Source organism: Diospyros lotus, chromosome 3, assembly GCF_014633365.1.
Source record: "Diospyros lotus cultivar Yz01 chromosome 3, ASM1463336v1, whole genome shotgun sequence".
Lineage (NCBI taxonomy): Eukaryota > Viridiplantae > Streptophyta > Magnoliopsida > Ericales > Ebenaceae > Diospyros > Diospyros lotus.
In genome coordinates, this window is record NC_068340.1 from 4,420,772 (window position 1) to 4,442,340 (window position 21,569).

The 21,569-nt window shown below is 36.8% G+C and overlaps 1 protein-coding gene across 5 annotated transcripts in view; it reads right to left on the reverse strand.

The window, feature by feature from the left end:
* LOC127797555 (uncharacterized) overlaps window positions 1-21,569 on the reverse strand; it is a 55,233-nt gene that overhangs the window by 8,376 nt on the left and 25,288 nt on the right. Inside the window, exons 1-8 of one of the 5 annotated variants that reach the window (XM_052330555.1) lie at window positions 12,725-13,049; window positions 11,473-11,553; window positions 11,301-11,363; window positions 10,893-11,084; window positions 10,247-10,382; window positions 9,837-9,999; window positions 9,038-9,166; window positions 8,284-8,478 (exon numbers count right to left, since the gene is read on the reverse strand). In XM_052330555.1, coding sequence (XP_052186515.1) covers window positions 8,284-8,478; window positions 9,038-9,166; window positions 9,837-9,999; window positions 10,247-10,382; window positions 10,893-11,084; window positions 11,301-11,363; window positions 11,473-11,553; window positions 12,725-12,905 — 1,140 coding nt within the window. In that variant the 5' untranslated portion in view covers window positions 12,906-13,049. Of the gene's footprint in view, window positions 1-8,283; window positions 8,479-9,037; window positions 9,167-9,836; window positions 10,000-10,246; window positions 10,383-10,892; window positions 11,364-11,472; window positions 11,554-12,724; window positions 13,051-21,569 lie in introns of those variants that run through there. The other 4 variants (XM_052330551.1, XM_052330552.1, XM_052330554.1 and 1 more) reach the window with 4 other exon arrangements.

Sequence of the window (21,569 nt, forward strand, 5' to 3'; positions counted from 1 at the left end):
GCTCCTTATGGCCTTAAATAGTCTCCCCGGGGCTGGTTTGATCGTTTTTTCTAAAACCATGAGGCGTATGGGTTATTCTCAAAGTAGGGGTGATCATACTCTTTTCTTTAAGCATTCATGTGGGGGACGGGTAACTGCTCTTTTGGTTTATGTGGATAATATTATTGTCACTAAAAATGACTGTGAGGAGCAGGTACAACTTAAGGATAATCTATCCAAGACTTTTGAAATTAAAGATCTTGGTATTTTGAAGTATTTTTTGGGCATAGAGGTAGCTTATTCTAAAGCAAGTATCTTCTTATCCCAAAAAAAATATACTCTTGATTTATTACATGAGACAGGTTTGCTAGGTGGCAAAGGTGCAAGTACTCCAGTGGAATTTAATGTTAAACTATGTGATAAAGGTCAACCGGTGGATAAAGGGAGGTATCAAAGATTGGTCGGCAGACTAATCTACTTATCTCACACCAGGCCAAATATTGCCTTCATAGTAAGTTTTGTTAGTTAGTTCATGCATTGTCCTACAGAAGATCATATGCAAGTTGTACGACGAATTTTGTGCTATTTAAAGACAACTCCAGGTAAAGGGATCTTATTTAAAGCTGGGACAGATTTGGATATCACAAAATACACTGATGCAGACTATGGAAGGTCTTTGGTTGATAGATGCTCTACCACATGTTATTGTGTGTTCTTAAGTGAAAATTTGGTTTCTTGGAGGAGTAAAAAGCAAGGGGTAGTAGCGCGATCAAGTGCTGAAGCCAAATTTCAAGCACTAGCAATGGGCCTATGTGAGTTGCTATGGTTGCGAATTATTTTGGAAGATTTGAGGATTTTCAGCTTGTCACGGCTTGGCCTGACAATACGCCTTCTTCCAATTCCAATTCCAATTCCAATTCGAATTAGGAGAGCTTGATATTCGAACAAGAAGCAGTAACAGCGAGAGGAGAGGGTGGTAGCAATCCAGAAAGAGGGTAAGAAAGAGAGAGAGAGAGAATTTAGAGAAGGGAACAATAAGAATTCTAATTTTCCATTCATGCCTTCCTCTCGTTGAGGGTGGGCAGATATATTCTAGCGCCTGGGGAAAGATTCCCTACCAAGTGGGGCCTATTCTCCTAAAAAACTTGAGATTCTCTGCCCCTTTCTACACATGGCAGAACCGACTCCTACAATGCATAACAGAAAGTAAAAGCTATTCTACATAAGGAAATACAGCAACAAGTAGTAACTAGCAACAATAATAACAAAGCAGAAAATTTAAATTTGGGCTCAGAAGGTTCTTCTCGTGACATTTCCCCCGCCTTAACAATTTTCTTGTCCTCAAGAAATGCTAAGGAGATTAGCTACTCTTGGAAATTGCTTGAGGAGATCCGGTAGGTACTCCCAGGTACTGTCTTCCAAGGGTCTTCCCTGCCACCTAACCAACACCTGCATGAGGAGAGCGCCATGTTTGTAGATCACCCTTCGCTCCAGAATAACCTCGAGTTCCACTGCTTGCCCAGCCTCCATGGGAATTGTGGGTAGAGCCGCACTTACGGCCTGTTTTCCCACTGCCTTCTTAAGAAGAGACACATGAAATACAAAGTGAATGAGCGACCCGATTGGTAACTTAAGTCAATATGCCACCTTCCCCACCCTGGCTTCTATAGGAAATGACCCGTAGTACTTAGGGCTGAGCTTGGTCACCTTTCCCTGAGTGATGGACTTGAGGTGAGGATACTTCAACCTCAGGTATACTTCGTTTCCCACTTCGAACTCTCGTTCACTCCTCTTCCTGTCCGCGAACTGCTTCATGCGGTTCTGAGCTGAAGCCAATTCTTTTTTCAACTGCTGTGTCACCTCTTTTCTCCTTCGTAAGTAGTCATCTACCGAAGCTACCCTGGATTCTTCTCCCGTTGCAAGTAGAACGGGCAGTTGGTACCCAAACAAGGCCTCAAATGGGGTCATCTTAATAGAGGAATGGTGGGAAGTATTGTACCACCATTGAGCCAAGGCCATCCACTTGTGCCATTCTTTAGGCTGCATTAGGCAAATGCACCTCAAATAGGTCTCAAGACTTTGGTTCACCCTCTCGGTTTGGCCATCCATTTGAAGGTGATGAGCAGTAGACATGCTCAGCTTTGTTCCCAACGATCTCATCAGTTCCTGCCACATTGTGCTGGTGAAAATTCGATCTCTATCTGAAATTATGGTCTTGGGGGTTCCATGCAATTTAACCACCCTATCCAAGAAGGCTCTAGCCACCTCTTGGGCTGTGTAGTGGTGGGTTAATCCAATGAAGTGTGCAAACTTGGTCAACCTATCCACCACTACTAGGATGACGTCCTTACCTTCAGACTTCGACAACCCCTCCACAAAGTCCATTTATACACTTGACCAGGCCTGCTCGGGGATAAGCAAGGGCTGTAGTAACCCCGGGTAAGCTACTGTCTCTTATTTGCATCTTTTGCAAGTGTCACAGGCTTGCACCAACCCCTTAATCTCTGACTTCATTCTCGGCCAATAAAAAACCCGTTTCACCCTTAAATATTTGTTTTGTTCTCCTGAGTGACCCCCCATGGGCAATTCATGTAAGGCCTGAAATATCTTCTTCTTCAGATCTGATTTATCTCTGATTACTACCTTCCCCTGATATCTCAGCATTCCCTTGTTTAAGGTATACCCCTTTCCCACGTCGGCCCCCAACATTAACCCTTCCAGCAAGGGCTTAAGCTTCTCGTCCCCTTCGTAACTGTCAACCACCTCATGGTACCATTGGGGAACCACTTCGGTCATGGCTGCCGAACCACCTTCTTTATGGCATCTTGAAAGTGCATCAGCAGTAACTTTTTCTTTCCCTTTTCGGTACTGGATAAGATAGTCTAGCCCCATGAGTTTGGCCATTCCTTTCCTCTGCAACTGTGTTTGAAGTCTTTGTTGCAACAAAAACTTCAAACTCTCATGGTCAGTCTTGACTATAAATCTTCCTCCCTCTAAGTAGTGCCTCCATTTTTCGACAGCCATCAAATCTGCTAGGAACTCCTTCTCATATATGCTGAGTCCTGAGTGTTTAGGACCTAGCACTTGGCTTAGGAACGCTAGAGGTCTTCCCTCCTGCACCAAAACCGCCCCAATTCCAGTTCCACTAGCGTCGGTCTCCAAGATGAAGGCCTTAATGAAATCTGGCAGACCAAGAGCGGGTACCCTACTCATGGCCCCTTTTAGTTCCTCAAAAGCCCCCTCTGCCTTTGGTCCCCAACTGAAACCTCCCTTCTTCAACAATTCCGTTAGAGGTTTGTTGATTATCCCATAGTTCTTTGCAAACCGGTGATAATACCCGGTTAATCCCAAGAACCCTCTCAAGGCCCTTACTAAATTTGGCCTTGGCCAAGACACCATGGCCTCCACCTTTCGGGGGTCAGTATTCACCCTTCCTTGGGATATAATGTGCCCCAAATACTCCACCTGCCCTTAACCAAATGCGCACTTAGACTTCTTAATAAATAGCTAGTGGGATCGGAAGATGTCGAGGGTGGCTCTAAGGTGGAATAAGTGTAGTTCAAATGAGGGGTTATAAATGAGTATGTCATCAAAGAATACCAATATGAATTTTCGGAGATGGGGTTCAAAAATGGTATTCATAAGGGATTGAAAAGTGGCTGGAGCATTGGTGAGTTCAAAGGGCATCACCAAGAATTCAAAATGCCCATGATGAGTTCTAAAGGCGGTCTTGTGAATATCCTCGGGCTTCATCCGGATTTGATGGTAGCCCGAGTGTAAGTCTAGCTTAGAAAAGAATCGAGCATCATGTAACTCGTCCAAAAGGTCTTCTATCGAGGGAATAGGGAATTTATCTTTGATGGTTATAGCATTTAATTGGTGGTAGTCCACACAAAACCGCCATGTTCCATCTTTCTTTTTAACCAAAAGGACGGGAGAAACAAAGGGACTTTGGCTTAGTGTAATGATGGCCTGTTTTAGCATTTCCCTCACCATCTTTTCAATTTTATTTTTCTGGAGTGGTGGGTAACGATAGGCTCTAATGTTAATAGGCTCAGTGTGTGGTTTTAAGTTGATAGTGTGATCGTGTACTCGGGCAAGAGGAAGTGATTGGGGTTCAAGGAAGAGATCCTCATACTCATCCAGCAATCTATTAAGGATGTCTAAGTGATGTACCTGATCGGGCCCTTCCTGGGATGCACTCACCATTAGGCACAACTCACCTTGCAGTGCTGAACCTGCTTGAACCTCCTCAACTGCCATGATCGAAAAGAGTTATGGCCAACGCCCCTATTTCCCATTGATCACCCTCAACAATCTCTTCCCCGACATCATCTTGTACATACCCTCCTCCTTTCCCTCAGATAATGTCATTTTCCTTCCTTCCTTCTCAAAGGATACTTCCATCCTTTTAAAATTAAAACTGATGGGGCTCACCCCTTTCATCGAATCTACCCCTAGAACCACCTCACAGCCCCCTAGTTGCAGTAGCCTCAAATCTGTTTCGAATTTTTCTCCTTGCATTTCCCAACAGAACCCGTTATAGGCCGATTTACTCAACACCCTTTGGTCGTTAGCTACTGTTACACTCAAAGGTGGAGTCTTCGTGAGTTGGCACTTTAGTCTCCTTGCGGTGTTTTCATCCAGGAAGCTATGAGTACTCCCACTATCTATTAAAATCATAAGATCGTTACCTTTACAGTGGCCTCCCACCTTTATGATCTTGTTATTAGTCACTCCCTTCAGAGCGTGAATGGAAATCTCCCCATTGTCTTCTACTACTTCCTTCTCGCCGTCTCCTTCTATTTCCTCTTCTTGGCTCTCCTCTTCGTCCCCTTCCAACAAGAGAATCTACCTCTTGTAGGACTGTCCTGGGTGGTACTTGTCACCACATCAAAAGCAAAGGCCAGCCAACCTCCTTTGCTATCTTAATTGTTCCCCATGAGGCACCGAGCTCAACCCACCTACGCCTTTGACCACCTGGTTACCTCTTGCCGCATCGCGGGGGTAACTTCTTCCTCCAACAGGGTTGGCTCCGAGATTCACCCCTCGTTGCTGTTGGCTCTGCTTCCTCATTAGTGCCTCCACGGACATCTCTTGTAATCGGGCGCTTTCAGAGGCTTGCCCCACCATCCTCAGCTTCATCATTTTGACCATTGGTAGTAGTTCCTCATTCAAGCCGCTCAGGAAACTTGACACAAAATAAGCCTCTGATAAATGTGGGTTGTGGCATATCATAAACGACCTTAACTCTTCAAACTTCTGCAAATAAGCCTCAACGCTCCCTATTTGTTTAAGCTTATTGAACTCTTCTATCGTGTCCGGCATATTCCTCTCTCCGAATCGCTCACATAACTTTTCAGAGAACTCTTCCCATGTATAATCTTCCCTCAAACTAAGACACCCTTGAAACCAAGCATCCACCGCTTCATTAAAGTAAGCGGCAACTAGCAACACCCTCTGCCCTCTGGATATGTTATGCCAGCTGAACAACCTCTCACACTTCCTCAGCCACCATCGAGGATTAGCTCCTTCAAACACTGGTATCTCCATCCGAGGCATGGGAAATCCCAGAGGATGGCCGTGAGGCTGCTCAATCCTCTCTCTGACCACCACCCCTTCTAACCTTTCGTCCTGCTCTACCTCAATCTCGAACGTACCTTCCTTTCTATGAGCTCTATTTCTCGGTAAAATGAGGTCATCCCTCTCACGTGGAGGAAAGTCAGGAGCTATCCTTACCATATTCTAGCATGTGAACATGAGCATAAACTGCAGCATGTCCTCCCATAGCCTCGTCATAGATCCTTCCAGCCTCTGCTCCATTCCCTCCAACGATCCTTCCAACTTGCAATCCATTGCTAAGATTGCTTCATGGTTCCTTTCCCATCTCCAGGTGATCGATCCTTCCTTGGAATTCCGACACAGTTGAGCTAACCTACTGCAACTGTGTCTCAAAATTTTTCATGCGGGTTTCTTCCGCCATTACACCAAGTTGACAGCATCGGCCAAGAACCGATACTCTGATACCAAGATTGTCACGGCTTAGCCTGACAATATGCCTTCTTCCAATTCCAATTCGAATTAGGAAAGCTTGATATTCGAACAAGAAGCAGTAACAGCGAGAGGAGAGGGTGGTAGCAATCCAGAAAGAGGAACAGAAAGAGGGTAAGAAAGAGAGAGAGAGAGAGAGAGAATTTAGAGAAGGGAACAATAAGAATTCTGATTTTCCATTCATGCCTTCCTCTCGTTGAGGGTGGGCAAATATATTCTAGCGCCTGGGGAAAGATTCCCTGCCAAGTGGCACATATTCTCCTAACAAACTTGAGTTTCTCTGCCCCTTTCTGCACATGGCAAAACCGACTCCTAGAATGCATAACAGAAAGTAAAAGCTATTCCACATAAGGAATTACAGCAACAAGTAGTAACTAGCAACAATAATAACAAAGCAGAAAATTTAAATTTGGGCTCGGAAGGTTCTTCTCGTGACACAACCATGAGCCAATCAAATTGTGTTGTGATAATAAGTCAGCTATAAGTATAACACATAATCCTGTGCAACATGATCACACCAAACATGTGGAGATAGATAAACATTTTATTAAGGAAAAATTAGAAGCCGAATTGATTTGCATTTCGTATGTGTCTTCAGAAGAATAGCTGGTTGATTGTTTGACCAAAGGGCTGCCTCTTAAACGGTTTGAAGACTTGGTGTGCAAGCTAGGGATGGTTGATATCCATTCCCCAGCTTGAGGGGGAGTGATAAAATATATTCTCCTATTTATCTTGTATTTTATCTATTTTGTACTTTATCTTATTCCTTTCTTGATTAGGTTTATTTGTATTTTTCTCTGTTGTAATCTAATCCTATAAAATAGTAATGTAATCTCTAAAATCTAGGAGAATTCTTAAGAAACTCTTGTATAAATATTTTTCATTCATATCAATAAAATACATGGGAATACCGCTTCCCTTTCTCCTTTTCCACAACTACTCATCACAATTTTGTAACAAAATCCCAATGGAAAATCTTTAATATATTTAGGATAAATTTTACACAGCACCGCTGAGGTTGGGCTAAAGACACCAACCAACCTTATGTTTTTATAAATGTCACTGATCTCCCTTGAGGTTAATTACCGCCAATGGTGGACCCAGAAAATTACTTTAGTGGGGGCAAAATTACAAAGGAAAAAAATTTACAAAAACAAAAAATATCTATAATATTTCTCTATAAATAAATATCTATAAATTTGTCTCAAAACTAAAGGATAAAATTTTACTTCATAAACATAAATCTTCAAGATTGAAGCTTGAAATATAATAAGATAATGGGAAAAAAAGTAAAATAGAAAATTATAATGAAATACTAACCTCAATCACTCTTAATAGATTAAATCATTCTCTTTAACCCTGCAAAGTAAAGAGCCTTAAAACCATAGAGGCTTAAATCACTCAACTTATTCACATGATGAAATTCGTGAAAACTAGAATACTGGAATTATTTGATATATGACAATACTTGATAAATAAGCATGTGATTTGGACTGGTATCGACAATATAATAATATATTTATTATAAAATAGTTAAATGAATAATCTAAATTGTTTACAAATAATTTAGGGGCAACATAAGACATTAAAATAAAAATAAACAAAGGTCCAACACTAGCAGGTGTAAGAAACTAAAATAAAAATAAGCAAAACTTCAATAAGGATTCAAACCCAAGACACACTAAACTCCGATTGAGCACCTAAATCACATGGACAAATTACCGTTTCCTACAATTTTACACACATTAAAAAATAATATACTAATTTAGAAGTTAGCATCAGAAAGAGACTAATTAAATTTTATTTTTGGCCACCCCTTCTCCACCAGAGATGGAAAGGATGATTGGCAAAAGCGTGGAGAGGAGAGAGGGAGGTAGGAGAGAGAGAAAGAGAAAGGGAGAGGACAGAGAAACTGAGGGGATGGTTTTAAAAGAGGGGCAAAATGGTCAATTTGCATGGTTAGCTAACGGCAAGAAGGTCAGTGACATTTGTGAAAACACTGGAGTGCTGCATGAAATTTATCCATAAATTTATCTAGTCTATCACCTAAAATCTGCCAATTCAAACATAATGTTGTCTTTAATTGTCAGTGCACACCACATGTAATTATTAAGTGTGTGTGTGTGTGTGAGAGAGAGAGAGAGATGAAACAAGAAATAATGTCAACGAGAACCACAAGAAGTAAAATAGAAGTTCATACAAAACCAAAATGAAGAACTATATTTTTTCATATGAAATTTTTCCTGAACTTACCAGGAAGAATTGGTGTTGAGGACGTGTTAGAACGGGCTTCTCATTGTAAGCATGAATAAGCTTCCTCTCTGCAGCACCTAAATGGAGTTCATCGACATTTACTAAACGACCCAAGATCTTCAACCTTTCCCTGAAGGGTATGATTGTATCTATGGGAAAACTTTTGACCTTTTCTACTTCATCATCAACTAGTCTCTGTCCAAGAAGAAGAGAAAAGAGAACACCCATTAGATTTTAATACATGCTAAGAACAGAATATATAAAGTGAGCTCTAGCATCCAAAAGAAAAGACAGAAAGGATCATGTCTAATGTCAGAAAACCATACTTAAAGACATTCAGTAATCCATAACTTACAATCGTGCTACAAAAGTAACATGAAAATAACATTTACAAATGTTCTGAAGAATCAAAAGATTTTATGATGATGATATTCCATTTACAAAACGTTCTGAAGAATCAAAAGATTTTACAATGATATTATTTTTGCAAAATGTTCTGAAGAATAAAAAGATTTTACAATGATGATATTCCATTTACAAAAAGCATCTGAACAATAATAAGATTTTTAGAACAACGACGGTCCAATTACAAGTGAAGAAGGAGACAATTCCATTTACAACAATAATGTTGCAAAGCTTTTGTTCCTGGCATGATTCCAAGATGAAAATGTTAACAGCATAAGTGCTAAATACAAGTCTGTAACAAGTGGAGAAGGCAAAAAAATTGAGATGCAAGTATAATGTTCCAACTTACTCTGAAATTTTCTTTAAAATGGGATGGAAGTTCCGTAGAGTAACTATCAGACAGCTTAAAGTACAAAACAATGTTCATGCCTTCCCCATCAGCTTCACTCTGGAAAAGAGAAGCAGGATAAAGCGGAACCTGAGACCAAATAAAAAAACAAATCAGCGCACAGAGATGAAATATCATTAGCAAGAATACTAGAAGAAAATTCTAGGAACAAGGAAAGGAAGTGTTTGAACTCTAAACTGCTATATTAGAAGATCTCCAAGGCTCAAACCCTGAAGTTAGAAATAGAGACTAGAGCCTGATGCATAAGGTAATATACTGGAGAGACTTAAAACTAGAGATAGTAATTTGGAAGGCAGTATTCCTATAAAAGAAATATAGAAAAAGTCAGCTGGAGATGGTTTGATCAATAAAAGTCAGCAACAATGCTCAAATAAGAGGTATAAATTGGATGTGAGGGTGACCAAAAACATCAGGTCAAACCTACACAACTAATAGAGCACTATGTTACAGTTTGTACACTTCTTTATGCCTTTTTGGTTGCAATCTCTTAGTATATTGTGAAAGATTGTAGATTAACTCCATATACAAGCTTAAATCCCTTGAAGAAATTCATTTTTAAAAGTAAAAAAAATCAAAATATATGCACATATTTCTTCCAATTGCATGTGGAGGAATAAAACACCAAGCCTAGTTAAAATGAAATAAGCAAGAGGTTTGCCATTCTGATACCTACCAGCACTGCTTAAAATTGATTAATGCATCATAAAAGTATAGATTGTGCATGCAACAAAGAAGCTACCTGAGCATTTACAACAAGGATAGATGGAAGTTTCTCGGAGGAATTAATTAGAGGGAGTTCCACAAACCGAGCAATATGGTCAATTTTCCGTGGAGACAAGAATACATCAACTCCAAAAGGATAATATGCAGCATGATTAGGTGCAAAATCCTTCTTCTTATCTCTGCAATAAAAAAACAAAAAATAAGCACGCTTATGTATGAAATGCAAAAAGAGTTCAGATATGACAGAAAATTGGCAATACCAAATATAAACTATAGATCTTCACATTCTCAAATAATATACATTTATGAACATAAACATAGTTATTTATGTGTCTTTTATACAGATAGGTATAATGTGAAAGTAGATGTGCATGAATGTACATAGTAATGCACACAGAATAAACGAGCTGAGAACCATTTTCGTACCTCAAATAGCTCTTTGCCCTAACTTTGAAGGTACTGGGATCAATATGCGACCAAGAATCAAGCATCTTCTTTTCTGCCGGGCAAAACAGCAATTGAGAGCCTGCTATTGGTCTTTGCAGAAGCATCTTCGAAGAAACTAGCAAGAAAGGAGAAGAAGATATGTATGTTAATTAAATTTCATGTGCATGTGTTGGCCAACTTAAGACTCAAAGCCACAGGCAGTTCATAACCTTTGACCATGGTCACCTACAAATTTTGTTCTCTGCTTTCTCAATATGACTGAACTTGGATGGCTCTGTGTACATGCATTTATGTACAGCAGGCTCTATGGGTTCACTAAAAAGATAGAGCCAACATTGTGGAAGACACCCACCAATTGGAAAAAGATTTTACAAAAAGTAAGAAAAAAGAGAAAGAACTACTGTCATTCAAGTTCAGCTTTGCCAGAAGAATATCCACTGAAATGGAAAATCAAGAAATGTATATCTATAAACAATTCAATGATTTAATCAGGATATTTGGAATGAGAATGGGAGCAATAATAATTATGAGATGAAAGCAAAAATAACTATGTCCACATGTATATGTTTGCATGTTGCTATCTGTGTCATTAAAACCATAACAAAGAAGCACTAATAATACTCACGTATAGCACCATTAGAATTTCCTTCTCTCCATTTAAAGGAAAGTTTAAAGGAAGCCTTTTTCCGTGCACTTAGTGGACTAGAACTCAGTGATCTTCTTTTGTCCACTGTAGGAACAGTAGAAGCAAGGCATGGTAGACAGTTGTTGGGAAGAATTCCACAATTATTCAACAGTCCTTGCTCCCTGCCAGCACCTTCATCCACAGAAGACACCTCATCCCAGTAAGTTGGTTCCCTGCCTTCATTCATAGATGCTACTGATTTTAATCTGGAATCAGCATCATCAGCACGAGTTGAATTCTTAGCAACCTCACTAACAGAGTTGCATGCAGAATTCCCCGTAGATGCCTCTCCCTCTCTCTTTAGTTTATTAGTGGGCAATGCATCAGCAGAACATTCTCCATGATTACCTTCTCCATGAGAAGCAACACTTGATATGAATGCACCTTCAAAGCCATTTAGAGATTGCATATCTGTAGATAGAAATTGCACATATTATTAGCCAGAATCATTACTTCATAATCAAAGGCATAATAGGAAATGGAGTATCTCATTAAAGAATAATATTTCCAGATATCATACCATCCTGCACACTTTGGAAATCCTCATCACAGTCTGAATCAAGTATGGCAGCAGAATCAAACCATGCTTCCTCTGTACTTCCTGCAAGTGCCATTACATTGCAATTAGAAGGTATGCACACTACAGCAGATATCAAATGAATTCCTCTTTGTCTTTTTATTTTTTGCATTACAAATGAATTCATAAGAAGTTAACTAGCAATATTTCCAATTGCACCTAGTTTCAGACGAAACAATGTCCAACCACAAAGTAAAACAATAAGCCTATCAAAACAAAACTTCCGATGTTCCGCCGCTAACAATTTTTTGTATGTTGAATTAAGAACATGTAAAACAGAGATTTGGCAAAGAATAATTCTACATTTGAAAAGGAATATCCCAACATGTGTCCACAATCTAAACAAGATTTCAAACTACAACAATTTGCTTAAATTTGTAGTTAAAGCAGTCCTTCATGGGTACAAGGAGAATTTTGAGTAATCAATTGAAATTGCCATCCAAGTTAATCTAGGCTTAAGCACCAAATGAAGGTAAAATCAAAGCATTAGGCAGGCATTTCTTATATCCCTTGACCAGTCTCCACCCACAGATTCTATAACCCACCTTCAATCCTTACTCCTACAACCTTTTTGAATGATTAAGCTTTTTTTTTTTTTTTTTTTTTTTTTGTGTAGCAGTGAGAATCGACAGGCACTCCATTAGGTAAACTCACACATACGTGCAATAGCTCATAAATTACACATTAAAATCTATGCGTGAGCTCGACCAAAAGAGGTTTGAACCCTGGTCATAAAAAAGGCTATTATAACCTCCTACTAACAGACCATTACAGATTAAGCTTTTCATGTCGACAACTTGATCACTCGTCGATATCTTAACATTTAGATCACACCCCTAATCTGCTTGTCTCCCAGAAGCAGAGAATCCAGATCAGCTACACACCCATTCATCAGTGAAATTGTAAGGCAATTCCTAGAAATTCTTCAAGATTGATGAAATAAATAGGCCTTCATTCCCAAGTCTCGCACTTGTCATGTTGCATAAACAGACCAGATTTTAAGGTATATATATATGTTCACTATTCAAGTATTCTACCAAAACCCTGCCCCGCCTGCGCCCTACCCAAGAGTGGACGATCTCTCCTCAATAGAATTAACAGCTTCGGAATAACGCAAACAAAATTAATTTGGTAAATGCCTAAATCAAAATCAATCATCAATGCATAATTAAGAGGAGAGAAAAAGAGAGAGAACCGGGAAGGGCGGGGTTGTTGAAGGAGCGACGATCCGGCGCGACGGGCTTATCGACTGCGTCAAATGATCGATGAGAGAACCGAGTCGGAACCTTCGGCTTGATCTGCTTCCTTCGCTTCCTCTTCCAACCCGATCGGCGAACCTGCACGCAATTTTCCGGCGTCGACACGCAAGCTCCCATTCTCTCCAGAGAGAAAAAACATAAACTCTCTCTCTCTCTCTTCGTTGGCAGCGAGCTCTGAAAATCAGCAAAATGTTCTTGTGTGTGTATGTATATGTATAATACATTTATAGAGAATAAAGAGTTCGTACATAAGAACAAGAATAAACCTACCGAGATAGAGAGAGAGAACTCTCGTGAAGTGACGGAATTCAGGTCGGTGCAACCGCGATGGCACCGGTAGTTTCCGATTGCCACGTGGTGAAAATTTTTCAGCCTGCCACGTGGATTAGTTTTGACCACCGTTTTTTGTTGAGGGAGTCTTTGCCTTAGCCTTTGCCTTTTACGTGCCACCCAAAATCTTTTTAATTTTCATAACAAAATATTTCATGAAAATTCCATATTTCTTATAATATAGCCAATTTTTAGGTTCAAGATATTTGTGTCTTAGTTTAATAATAATAATATAAAAAATATCATATATATATATATTATAGTTATTTTCCTTCTCCAAGTCCTTTGTCTTGTTTCACAGTGTTTTTGGGCAAATTTACTTGGAAAAGCAAAATGACAACTTTGACCAAAGACACCCTCGTACGTACTGATCATATTATCTGGCTGATGATGGTGTCTCATCAATATCTTAAAGTGTTTGAGTTCATTTAATATCTTAAAGTGTCATTTTCTATTAATATTTAGAATGATCAAAAATAAATTAGCTAAGATATTATTGATTGTAACAAAATTATCTCTTTCTTGCATTTTATGGTGGATCAAAGGATAAAACTCAACTTTCAATTACTTTCCAAAATAAGAATTTAGAGTTGTTTGAGTTTTTTTTTTTTTTTATGACCCAATGTCTATATTTTGCTCAAATAATTCTGAAAAGAGCAGTCTTCCTCCTTGATTTTTCCTCTCGATAAATCTAGAGGGAAGGTCATAGTTTTATACACATTCGGAATAAACTTTTGAGAGACGACTACTCTTCCCAAGGACTCCACCTTTACGTCTTGAAAACGATACCCCAAAAAGGCGATAGAGGGTACCATGACTGTACCTCTATGTGGACGACTAGCCTTCTAGTCTTATTGCTATTTTTCAGCAATAATTTTGTCTTTCAAGACACTACAATGATTCAAATCTCTAATCCTCCTATTATCCTTCTTGCCTTTTACTACTTCGTCATGTCCATGGGGGTATGCTTGAATTTTTTTATTTTTTTTTTTAACATCTCAAAGGGTGCTCTTTCACCTAGATTTGAAATGGTCGAAAAGAAATTAACCAACTTTGATATTAGATATCGTTGATTATAACAAATCTGTCTCTTTCTTCTTTAAAATATTTTACGATAAATCAAAAATTAAAACTCAAGTTTCAAATACTTCTAAAAATCTAAATTTAGAATTTTTTAAGTTTATTTAGTGTCTTAAAGAGTCTTCTTTCACCTAAATTTAGAATCGTCGAAGGCAAATTAGCAAACATTGAAATATCGTTGATCGTGACAAAGTTGTATCTTTTTTCTTGAAAGTGTTCTATGATTGATCAAAGACTAAATCTCAAGTTATAAATATTTTTTAAAATTAAAATTTAGAGTTTCTTGATATAATATTATTATAAATATCAAATTTAAATGTTAAAATAATATTTAAAAAAAATAAAAGTATACAAAGGGAACCTATCATCTTATGTGTACAAGAGACTGGGTAGGTCATTAATATTTTATTATAAGATAATTAATTATTAATATTTTCTATCTACTCTTATATTTTATTAAATCGATAAAGTTGACTTAATTAGACGCTACTAATACCAACTTTAATCTACTCACGTACCTTAAAATCATAGGTTTTTACTTTGTTGTTTGTTGTTACATAGTGTATGCATAATTAGAAAATTATTATTAAGTACCTAATGACTTCATTCATCACATTGATAATATTTGGATTGTGAGTTGTGGGCTGACTCAAGACATAGGCCAGTAAAGTCTATCCTAGGGCCTCAAAAAAGTTGGGACCCCAAAAAAATTATACTAGTTAAATATTAAATAATTTTTATCATTTTTTAGAGGGCCCAAACTTATTACTGCCGGGGTCCAAGTGACCCTTAGGCCGGCCCCAGTTGTTACCCGTAAAAAATTAATAAACAGAGGACTTAGTGACAAATCACCGGCCGATCCTTTTTGTAAGAAATGTGAGCAACTTTGAGTTGTATTTGTTTGGAGAAACCTAAGCAAGGTTGGGTGTAATTGGCCTTTTTCCCAGGCTTTGCCAACAACACTACACTACTGTTAGCACATCACATGGCGGGCGCGGCTCCAATGCCACTTTGGTGATTCCACACATTGTATGGATCTAACACAATATAAAATTTCAATGCATGCCTTGTACAAAAGAGATAGATCATTTGTCGGGAATCTCTTTGACGCCTTAAAAACCAATGGCAAGTGGCGTGAACAAAAAAAAAAAAAATGTTCCAGATTCGTGCTAGTCTTCATGCATTGACTTGACAAAAGAAGTCTTTAGAAGCCCCTTAGGCATAAATTAACTGGCAAAGGAAGAATGTGTTGAGGTGTTACTCTTTGAGTCTTCAGGTTCCATGTTCGAGTCTTGGGCAAGAGATAGTTCAGCAGATAATGAACGACCCTAAAAAATAAAAAATGTTTGCTACCATCACGTTTGTGATTGTGCTAAAAGTCAAAACCTGCCTACTAGATTCTCGATTCACCTCTCTTGCTAAAATCGTGGGCTCGAACAATAGGAGCGCCCGTAATAATGCGTTAACCAAAAAAAAGTCTTTAGAAGTCGTAAAGTGACTTAAGTAATTTATAATTAAGTTAATGAAAGTATCTAAATAAAATGTATTTTAAATTGTCAATTATGTAAATATATATTTCAAAAAATAGAAAATTAAAGTTGTTAGAAATAATAAAAAAATATCCAAAAAAATAAGAAGTGTCGTTTTCACTTGTATAAATAAGTTCATTTAAAAATAATTATAATAATAAAAAAAACATGAGATAATCTCTAACAATGAGGGTTTTTATTTCTTTCGTTTTGATAGGCAAGAATATATCTTGGGAGTTTTTTATATGAGTCCATAGCATTTTACCCATCAACCTATATTGTTGAAGTGTTGGAAATCGGGCCTAATGTTGTCACAAGATACTCACACATATATTCCAATGTGGGCAAAGATTTTTAAAGTTCCTCTTGAGAGTTGGTACGAGGATTACTGATGTTGTCAATGATTTGGGGAAGTCTCTTCATATAGATTCTATGACGGAAGATAGATCTAGGTTGGGATATGCTCGAGTTTGTGTGAAAGATATATGTTTCTTCTTCTTTTCTAAAACAAGTTTTATTGGATCAAGGGATTAATGAGCTCACAGGAGAACCTAAGCTTAATTGTATGCCTATACAAGTGGATGCCCTCGGTTTGTTCTCATTATAATGTCTTTGGCCATAGTATTTAGAATTGCCCCAAGTCTACTAGTCATGACAAGGATGTGAACGTGAATGGTGTTGCCCCGAAGACATGCACAACTCAGTGGAGGCCTAAGGGGAAAAAAGGAGTAAGTGGTGTCCGACAAGATAAGAAACTCTATGAGGAGACCAGAGGGAAGCCTCATCCTCCTCCTACATCTCTGGTTGTGATAGCTAGTTCAACTTCTAAGGATTTTCCTATTCAAGTAAGGGATAAAAAGATGTCGATTGCTAATAGATTTTGTACTCTCATGGAGTAAAGTAGGGACATCCCTTCGCGTGAGGAGTTGGCTATTCTATTGGAGGAAGGAATTCTTGTGATAGCTGTGATGGATGTGAAGAATTGGGGGAAAAGAAAAAGTGTGGGGGCTGTGGGTTCAGTTTCAATTTCGGACCACTCAGATAGTTCAAGTATTGAGTTTATTCCAATCAAGTCCAAGTCTCAACTGAAGAATGAGAGAAAGAAATAGAATGCTATTGCTTGGGCCAAGAAGAACCTTAAAATTACACCTCATCCGGCTTGAGTGATATAGGCATTATGTGTCATGTACTTTCTCCTTTAGTATTGTGAGTTTCTTTATTTGCTATATTTTTGTGTTTTGTGTGTTGGTGCCTATGTGTTCTTTTCGTTGCACAAGGTATGCCCTTGCGGTGTAGCCCCTTTGCGATGGTTTTTATTTTTGGTAATATATTTTTACTTACAGAAAAAAAACATAATTAATTATACTTTTTTACAAAATATAACATATATTATGATTTTAATTAATAAATTTTTATTTTTTAAATAATATACTTATATAGTTTCTGATTCATATATTTGTATAAAATTCATATAAACTATATATAATATATATGTATATACAAAGAAACTATATACATGTGTGTGTATATATATAAATAACTGAAAAAATAAAAAATCAAGGCTCAACAATAATTGGGATCAATCTCATACAACTTAACAATACCCCTTGAGAATGGGTTTTTCCAACAACTAAGAAAGCATTCTAGTCTCTGGCAAAATTTGTAGTTGATGGGTTCCACCAAGGCAAAACACCTCGTTGCAATGATGGGTTCCAAATCGTCGAATTCATGTGATGTGGAACTTAGAGAATACAACTGCTTTTATTATTACTTCTTTTGCATAAGATGTTGACAACAACAAGCCACAACAATAATGGTAATAGTGATGGCTTCCGGCTATTAGCAAGGGAGTCATTTTACAGGGCCCGACGGGCCTACCGAACAACTCACAGAAGGGGGTAAAAAAGACGATTTTGCCCCATCCACTTTGTAAATTTGTAAAGCGAGCTATTGCCCCTCCTCTCTGGTGTGTCTCCCTGTCATGGCCACCGTCTCGTCTCGCCGCCACACAACGTAGCCGTCGCCTCATCTCACCTCGTCTTCGTCGCCTCTCTGCCATGGGCGTCTCGCCTCATCCTCGCCCACAATCACTGCATCGACTGTTGGCAAGGCGAGGTGGCCATGGTAGAGAAGTGACGAAGGTGAGGCGACAATAGCGAGGCACGACAGCGGCCTTGGTAGGAGAAACGCACTAGAACATGAGGGGAATCTATGGGAGGGGAAAGGAGAAAACAGGACGTGAGGGCAAAATTGACTTTTTGCCCCCTTTCAATAAACTCGTTGGTAAGTCCAGGAAGACAAAGGGACATGAGTTGCAATTTTTGGATTTATGTAATAGAATATTGGTCTTTTTACTTATTAAACTTAAACTTTTTCCGTCAACTTTAAAGCTTCAAAAATCAAAAGCTAATCCCTCAAGCTGTTTCAAATTACTAATCCAATAGTTCTAAAGTTGGGCAGGGACTTACAAAAGGAGGCTTAATTTAAAATATTTGTTTAAAATGCTTATTTAATATCTAATTTCCATAGCTACAATATAATTATAATAATAGAAGATTAAACAAACACTTTTTATTACCCGTTAAGTAAATTAAAAATCCTAAACACTTACTACTTACTTTGAAGGTTAATAAGTTTAATATCACACTAAATTATCAATTATGTATATTAATATTATTTTCATAATATAATACAAAAAATATAATATAACCATGCACAATATAACAATATCTAACACTAATTAGGTTGGCGATTAATTATAATTAAGAGTACAAAACTTTTAATTTAAAGATCAAAAACTAAATCGGTTACCTAGCGAATTGGATCGGACCAAAACGACATGATCCAATTCCATCTTATCGGAGATTTATTTTATCTTTATTTCTTTTTTGGTGTTTTTTTGGGACACAAAAGTTAGTGCACTAGGTCAAAAAATGTGTTTAATCCAGATGCCATTTTTCCAATGATGTCACCAAAATTGAATGGAATTATTAGTTTGGATCATGCTACATGTACACCATTTTTGTACATCTTGGGCTACACAAGGGGTATTATGACCAAAATATCCTGCGCCTCTCCATGAGCCTCACGCGCCTCTATGCGCCTCATGAAGGGTTTTTTATCATAATACCCCATTTTGTAGCCCAAGGTGTACAAAATGGGTGTACCAATAGCATTTTCCTATTAGTTTTACATACCATCCATACAATTTTAAGGTATGAGACTATTGCTTCTTTTTTTATATATATATATAATGAAATGGAAGGTGGACTTAAATTCATGTTCAATAATATGGGAAAATTGATGGTCTTTCAATCAATGATGATTTATATATTATTTTAATGTAAAATAATTTATCATAATAATATTTATATATAGGGAGAAATTTTATAAAAGTAATTTATTTCTATAACTTGTCCTAATTATGTCAATTTGTATTCTAATTTTAAGTATAAAAGTTTCCTATGATGATGAGGCAATACATTTGAAGATGAACAACCAAGTTTGGCCTAATATCTTGAAATATTACCGAAAATAATCACCCCCTAAACAGGATGCAAATTTCCATAATATTTTCATCTTAGTTGGAAAACTAGTGGTGTCATTTGTTTCGAGTCACCATTGATTTTGAAATCATTCGAAGAAAAGAAGTCTAACCCACTAAGATTGATATTGGAGCTAGTTCATCTTTCGAATTCCCTCATCTAAATGTCTATAACAAAAGTCTTTCTCTTTTTCAAAAATTGTTGGGTTGCATTCAACTCTTGCACTAAATATGACGACTCTTACACCAAATATGAATGGGGCTAAGTAATCTTTTGAACCTTTATGATGTAAAAATACATATGCAGGAGAGAGGGTGGAGTAACATATAGGAGAAAAACGAGAGACCTAATTTGAATCAAAAATACAAAAATAAAAGAAAAATAAGAAAGTCCTTTTATAGATTTTTTGGGAATAGATAGGCAACCCTTTTTATTAGGGCTTTTTATCATCAAAAATTTGTTACGTTTAGAAATCCTATGATAATAATTTTTTATTCTATAGTGATATTTAATTGTTTTATTTTGTTATTTTTTTCTCTAAGGGGTGAGAAATTGATGATATTATCTTGAATCATTCCTAACAACGAATGTTCAAATATTTTGAATCATTAACAAGTTAAACTCTATCGAATTAAGAGGCAACACTATGTTTTCCGTCACTTAGACAACTCCTTCTTTTTATCAACTCTTTTTTATGTAGGGAGAAAACCCAAATTATCAATATATTAATTATCTAAAACATCCACACAAAAAAAAATGAAAAACCTTGTTATGGGTAACTTAATAGAGGGCTACAAATTAGAGGGCTCCTCTAGTCTCCTATGGGTTGCCCTCTATTAAGTAGAGGAACTAAAAAAATTGGCCATTTAGCCCCAGCAATGGGCCACTTTCTGGCAAGGCCCAACCCAATTCATACTGAGTATTAGTTGAGAGAGAATGTAACTATCCAACAAGTTCAATTTACCAAAAACAAAAGTGTCCTAATCCCCTATATTTTTTTCTCCTATGGGTGCCCTCTATGTATAGGGGTTGACACTTGTCCAGTGTTTTTTTTTTTTTCTTCCCCTTTTTATGGTCATTTAAAACAATAATACACCATCGTGCAGTTTTTAGAGTAATTATTTTTGAAAAAATGTCATTTTTAAACTAATTTTAGCTCAACCAAATATGAAACAAAAAAGGGCTAATAATAATCCCCTATATTTTTTTATATTTTTTATTACCTTTCGTAGCTTCAATCAATTAGGATATAAATATATAGAAAAATGCTATTAGAACACTTTTATGTACACCTTGAATTATATAAAGATATACCAATGACAAAAAAAACCCCTCATGAGGCACATAAAGGCGCGTGAGGCGTATATGAGACGCAGGGTATTTTGGTCATAATATCCTCTTATATAGCTCAAGATATACAAAAATAGTGATACATCTAGCGTGATTCAAATATATATATATATATATTTACTACATATATATATTTTTCATATATATACATATAGCTTTCTTTTCAACAAAATGACGAATTGATGATGGAAAGTGATGTAGAGCTTACAAACAAAATGAACCCTACGATGAGATGTCAATCGCTAAATAATTGTTTGTTTGGGGTCAGTTGCTTCACAACCATATCCATTTAGTTGATGTTTATTAATTAAGACAAAAATTAAATATATATATATAAAATATTTTAAATAAAAGTGTTTTTATTATATTTTTTAAATTTATCTATCAATTTTTAAAAAAATCACGTGATTTTTTATTTTAATTTTTTTAAATAAATTTATTTCTCCCTTTCTAAATAAATTTTTCTTAAAATTTACATATAAAAAAAATAACTCATATATTCTCTAATTTATTCTAAAAAATTTAATAAACAATCTAATAAAAATCTTGAAATGCTTTCCAGGCTTATTTGGACAATTCCCAATATTGGTTTGAAAAACATTCCAACCTTATCCTAATATAATCTTATCTAACTCATTTTAACAAATACTATCTTAGACTGTTAATCAAGAACTTGATTTGCCCATCTCTTATGCAACTACTTGTGTATAATTCACTCTTTAAAAATAGTAATTATTGTTGTCCGAGAAAGTACTTTAAGAGAAAGGTGAATTCAGTTTTTCGAAAATTAATAATTTAGTTCTTATTGAAAAATTGCCCATCTCTTAATTTAGTTCTTATAGAAATTTAGCTTTTTAAAGAGCATAATCCTCTCTCTCAACTTTAAGCTTAAAGATCTTAAAAATTAGGTTAAGGTTCCACTAAGAAGAATTAATTCTACCTTTTAA